Source organism: Salpingoeca rosetta (assembly GCF_000188695.1).
Source record: "Salpingoeca rosetta unplaced genomic scaffold supercont1.78, whole genome shotgun sequence".
In the NCBI taxonomy this organism is placed as follows: domain Eukaryota; class Choanoflagellata; order Craspedida; family Salpingoecidae; genus Salpingoeca; species Salpingoeca rosetta.
In genome coordinates, this window is record NW_004754856.1 from 1 (window position 1) to 6285 (window position 6285).

At 52.7% G+C, this 6285-nt stretch overlaps 1 protein-coding gene across 1 annotated transcript; it reads right to left on the reverse strand.

The window, feature by feature from the left end:
- Positions 1–1522: 1522 nt before the first annotated feature.
- PTSG_11438 (uncharacterized protein) lies at positions 1523–4986 on the reverse strand (the record flags this gene model as incomplete). Its single annotated transcript, XM_004987491.1, has 6 exons — positions 1523–1702; positions 2032–2163; positions 2307–2393; positions 3092–3216; positions 3609–3783; positions 3919–4986. 6 exons carry the CDS (start codon positions 4984–4986, stop codon positions 1523–1525), a joined length of 1767 nt encoding a protein of 588 aa, XP_004987548.1.
- Between the last annotated feature and the right edge of the window lie 1299 nt (positions 4987–6285).

The window sequence follows — 6285 nt, forward strand, 5'->3', positions numbered from 1 at the left end:
GGTTGCTCGATGTTCCATGCTCTTGCATAGCACACCACATAACCACACAACTCTCAACAAACACTGCCACGTCACCACTTTGCGTTGTCGACAATTCTTGTCTTCTGCTCTGTTTCTTTTTGTTGGAGTATTCATTCATCGTACATCCTTGTTTGCTTCACAACTCAAGTAAACACACACAACTCACTCTTGCCAAGACAATCTCCCACACAACACACAGCACACACAGCACACACACACAAGTCTCCAACAGCACCAGCATGAGTATTCAACACTTGCGGCGTGCAGACGCACTGCCCAGCTGAGCTGGCTCGAAAAGATGTGGAAGGAAGCCAAAGCACGCGCCGGTACCATGCTCGACCCAAAACGCTTCGCTCAAATTGAGGCCTCACTCCGCTCTCTTTTGCTGATCGTATGAGTGTTGACAGGCAAGCCCACTCTGCTCAAATCATATCATTGACCTTCGGTTGACCTCCCTGCTTCACGACACCACAAACATGCATTCACCTCTCTTGTGTTCTGGAATGTTCACGTGATTTCCCTCCAACCTGTTGCACGTGCAGTGTTTAGCTTTGTGTGGTTGCTCGATGTTCCATGCTCTTGCATAGCACACCACATAACCACACAACTCTCAACAAACACTGCCACGTCACCACTTTGCGTTGTCGACAATTCTTGTCTTCTGCTCTGTTTCTTTCTGTTAGAGTGTTCATTCATCCTACATCCTTGTTTGCTTCACAACTCAAGTAAACACACACAACTCACTCTTGCCAAGACAATCTCCCACACAACACACACACACACACACACAAGTCTCCAACAACAGCACCACCACCATGAACTTGCAACATCAATAGCATCATCAGCGCGAATATACACTTTGCTTTGTACTTGTTACATTAGAGTAAACACACGACCAAACGCATACGACCGGGTAGTCCCGACCACACCGGCTCAGAAACCTCGAACACGCATATACACACGCACATACGCACATACGCACACACACACACACACACCACACACACACACACAAACACCACACATACACACAGAACATCTAACCTTGACAAACAGAAACGCTGCACTTCATTGTGACATGAAGCGTTCCAATGTGGGTGGGACTACTCCAAACCGACGGGAGATCGAATTCCCGTACAAGCACGTCAAACAGTTCTCAAACAAACATGCACACGTTATGTCCGCCGCAATAGGGCTGTGTTCGATACGAAGGCCAGGGGGATACTTGAGGAACTTCCAATGCACCTTCAATACTTCATGCATAGGCATCCAACAAAACCAGACGTGGGGTGCACAGGTGACGTGTGCGAAAGCTGAGTTCACGCACGCACACAAACGCACACACACACACACACGCACACACATAGACACACGCACGCACACACGCACGCACGCACACAGGCACACGCACAAAAACGCACACACGCACGAAGACGCACACACACAGAGACGCATACACACTTACGGCCAATGCTCCACTCAACAGACACCCTGAGCGAGCTCAATCGTCGCCTGCGTTCAAATGCTGCCGTTCCCTCTTCGAGCTGCTTCTGAAGAGGCCAAACGTTCTTGTCGGTGGCATATGCGGAGTCGCCGAGAAGGGCACAACGGCCACGCAACTTCCGCACAATCCTACTTCGGCGAAGCTGTTTGGAGTCATGCCACCGACCTGGATACGGTCCTGGCATAGCCCCAATCATGCCTGATGGCAAAGTCAGAACTTGGTATCGCAAGCAATGGAGTTTCTTGTACCTGCAGGCAAGGGACATCACGAGACTCAGTGTGACTGGCAAGGGGATCATCTCATGACAGTGTAACAAGCACACGAGGAAGAATTTACTCACCCAGAGTAACTGGCGTGGTTGTGATGTCCCGGTCGAGCAATAGCTGCCATTGAAGTGTCAATGCATGTGCAGGGAAGAGGTGTGTGATCAGCATAAATGGGGTTATGTTGACAGCCACTGCACCAAGCGCAACAGACGTGAGCACCCGGCACAAACCCTCACCAACGATGGTCCCGTCAATAAACCCAATGATGCGCCTTTTCATGCTGTCAGTTGGTGGACCGCCATGCACACCCTCAATTGCACGAATGTACTTTGCCAGCCACGGGACTGTAAACAGTGAGTCGCAGAAGTACACCTGCAGCAAATGGTACACATGGTCCTAGCAACCACGTTGAAATCAGCATGCTACCATGCCTGCGTGAGTTCATGTGCTCATGTGGCACCCACCTACACACGCCACCCACACATACACACACACATGCATAGACACACACTGACCTTCCGATGAAACGGTGTGGCGAGATCAACCGCAATCTCTTTCAACGCCTGGCTGAGCTTGGAGAGTGGCCAGTCCAAATAGAATATCTGGAGAAGGTCAACCAATCGACAAGGAAAGGCCAAGCGCCTCAGCAGCAGCGCAAAGGCAACAAAGCCTTCAACGCTTGGAGAAGTGCATGAATGTTGAGAACTCATTCACATGCATGCCACGCAGCGTGTGATTCAAACACAGCCACGCACTCTCACCGATTGCGATATTTGATACCGTAGAAGTCATTCAGTCGCAACGAACGGGCCACACGCTGCATGTCTTTGAGTGACTGAAAGCTTCGAAATGTCAACGCAGGTGTTGACAGGCAAGTCCTGTCTGCTGAGTCATCATTGACCTCCCTTCTTCACGACACCACAAATTTGCATTCACCTTTCTTGTGTTCTGGAATGTTCACGTGATTTCCCTCCAACCTGTTGCACGTGCAGTGTTTAGCTTGTGTGTTTGCTCGATGTTACATGCTCTTGCATAACACACCACATAACCACACAACTCTCAACAAACACTGCCACGTCACCACTTTGCGTTGTCGACAATTCTTGTCTTCTGCTCTGTTTCTTTCTGTTGGAGTGTTCATTCATCCTACATCCTTGTTTGCTTCACAACTCAAGTAAACACACACAACTCACTCTTGCCAAGACAATCTCCCACACAACACACAGCACACACAGCACACACAGCACACACAGCACACACACACAAGTCTCCAACAACAGCACCACCACCATGAACTTACAACAGCAGGATCATGCAGCGTGAGGGATTCAGTACATGGGTGTTCGAGGAAGGCAGGTTGCTGAAGTATCTCACCGAAAGTGAAGCGCGATCTGTCGATCTGTGAAGCACTCGAGGTGGAGGTTACTGTTGACAGGCAAGTTGTGACATGTCGAACGCAAGACAAGCAGAGGATGTGCGTGTGTTTGTGTGTGTGCGTGCGTTAGCGTAGTGGTATGCTCACTTGTCTGCGTGTGTTTGTGTGGGTTTACTGTGTGATGTGGAAGTCAGACGGGAACAAGGATGAATGAACACAAGTGAAGCACTCCCGCATTGTGGCAGAAACAACAAAGAGATTGGACGAAGAACAACACGCAAACATGTGCAATACCGCACTTTGTGTGGAAGCAACACACAGCTTGAACGAAGAAAACAGAAGTAATACAACCACAACAGAACCGGTTGGATCGCAGAACTATTCATGCTGTCTCCAGCTTTCCGGACATAAGCAAACACATCCACATGCACATGACACGGACTCGTCTCTCCACAGATGTAGCTGGTGAGGAGGGAGGCGTCGCTGGTGATGTGCGCCGTGGCACCGCTGTCAGCGAGCCACAGCTGTGGTGGCACTGGTCCGATGGCGTGGCCCTCCTCCTCGTCCTCGGGCTGCAGCATGAGGGCATCGTGGTGGATGGCGAAGGTCTCCACGCGCTGAGGGCCGTTGTGCCATGTCGAACGCAAGACAAGCAGAGGATGTACGTGTGTTTGTGTGTGCGTGCGTTAGCGTAGTGGTATGCTCACTTGTCTGCGTGTGTTTGTGTGGGTTTACTGTGTGATGTGGAAGACGTGGTAGCGCTTGGCCGCCTGCAGCTTGCGGCACTGCTGCGCGCAGTGGCCGCGGAAGTTGCAGAACGCGCAAGTCACGCGCTCTGCAGGTGGACAGCATGGTCCACCGCTCGTGTCGGAGGGCGACGTGCCAGCGTGCATCGGCGATGCAGCGAAGGAGCCAGCGCTTGGTCCGCCGATGGCGAGCACGGGCGTGCGCTTCTTGGGACGATGCAGGCGGCGCTCTTCCTGGATGAGGTCCGCCGTCATCTTGGACAGCGATGGCGGCGGGTCCTCGCGCTCCATGAACCGCATCGCCACATCAAACTCTGCGGGGAGTTCGTTGCGGACGAGGGTGCGCAGGTCGTCCTCCGGGATGGACACGCCGGCAGCGAGGAGCTGCGAGTTGATGTCCGTGATGCGGGACATGAACGTGTCGACGGTGTCCGTGGGCAACCAGGTGGTCGAGGAGAGCTGCTGCCTGAGGCGGCTGACGTGGTCCTTGCCGCTGCGGATGTAGCGCTCGCGGAGGCGGCGCAGCGCAAGCACACCGGAGCGGCCACGGTTGTCGGTGATGGCCAGCCGCAGCGGGTGTCCCGTCAGGACGCCAAGGAGGAACGCGAAGATGGCTGCGTCAACCTGTGGATCACGGGGATCCAGCAGGCCAGAGGCTGGGGACGCCACCTGCACTCCTCCGCTCGGAGTGGCGGAAGAAGGGAGAGAGGAAGAGGAGGAAGATGGCTGAGCGCCGTGGTCGTCGCCATCGCCCTCGTCGTCGTCATCGTCGTCGTGGTCCCCGGCGTCATGGCGGACGCCAGTGCGGCGAGGGCCGCGTTGAGCGCGGGAGCGAGTGCGGGGACCCGAAGCACCGTGGGCGCTTGGGCTCGGCGATGAGGCAGCTGCTGGAGCCTGCCCGTCTCCTTGGTGGTCAGCACCACCCTCGGCGATGATGCCAGCGTCGATGCCAGCGGCGATGAGCTTGGCCTCGACGGTGATGAAGAAGAGGTTGGCATCCTGCTCAGCGCCAGCGAAGACCTTGATACCGTCTGCGCTAATTGAGCTGGGTCTCATAATCTGTTGCAAGTTCATGGTGGTGGTGCTGTTGTTGGAGACTTGTGTGTGTGTGTGTGTGTGCTGTGTGTTGTGTGGGAGATTGGCTTGGCAAGAGGAAGTTGTGTGTGTTTACTTGAGTTGTGAAGCAAGCAAGGATGTAGGATGAATGAACACTCCAACAGAAAGAAACAGAGCACAAGACAAGAATTGTCGACAACGCAAAGTGGTGACGTGGCAGTGTTTGTTGAGAGTTGTGTGGTTATGTGGTGTGCTATGCAAGAGCATGGAACATCGAGCAACCACACAAAGCTAAACACTGCACGTGCAACAGGTTGGAGGGAAATCACGTGAACATTCCAGAACACAAGAGAGGTGAATGTGAATTTGTGGTGTCGTGAAGAAGGGAGGTCAACCGAAGGTCAATGATATGATTTGAGCAGAGTGGGCTTGCCTGTCAACACTCATACGATCAGCAAAAGAGAGCGGAGTGAGGCCTCAATTTGAGCGAAGCGTTTTGGGTCGAGCATGGTACCGGCGCGTGCTTTGGCTTCCTTCCACATCTTTTCGAGCCAGCTCAGCTGGGCAGTGCGTCTGCACGCCGCAAGTGTTGAATACTCATGCTGGTGCTTGGAGACTTGTGTGTGTGTGTGTGTGTGCTGTGTGTTGTGTGGGAGATTGTCTTGGCAAGAGTGAGTTGTGTGTGTTTACTTGAGTTGTGAAGCAAACAAGGATGTACGATGAATGAATACTCCAACAAAAAGAAACAGAGCAGAAGACAAGAATTGTCGACAACGCAAAGTGGCGACGTGGCAGTGTTTGTTGAGAGTTGTGTGGTTATGTGGTGTGCTATGCAAGAGCATGGAACATCGAGCAACCACACAAAGCTAAACACTGCACGTGCAACAGGTTGGAGGGAAATCACGTGAACATTCCAGAACACAAGAGAGGTGAATGCATGTTTGTGGTGTCGTGAAGCAGGGAGGTCAACCGAAGGTCTATGATATGTTTTGAGCAGAGTGGTCTTTCCTGTCAACACTCGTACGATCAGCAAAGATAGCGTAGTGAGGCCTATTTTGAGCGAAGCGTTTTGGGCCGAGCTTGTACCGGCGCGATGCTTTGGCTTCCGTCCCATCTTTTCGAGTAGCTCAAACTGGTCGTGGGTCTGCACGTCGCCAATGTTGATACTCATGCTGGTCCTTTGGAGAATTGGGTGTGTGGGTGGTGTACTGCGTGTTTGGGTGAGATGTTGGTGCAGAGTGAGATGTTGTGTTTATCTGGGTTGTAGGCAACAAGAATGTGCGATCAGTGAAGACTTCTACACATTGTAACAGAGCG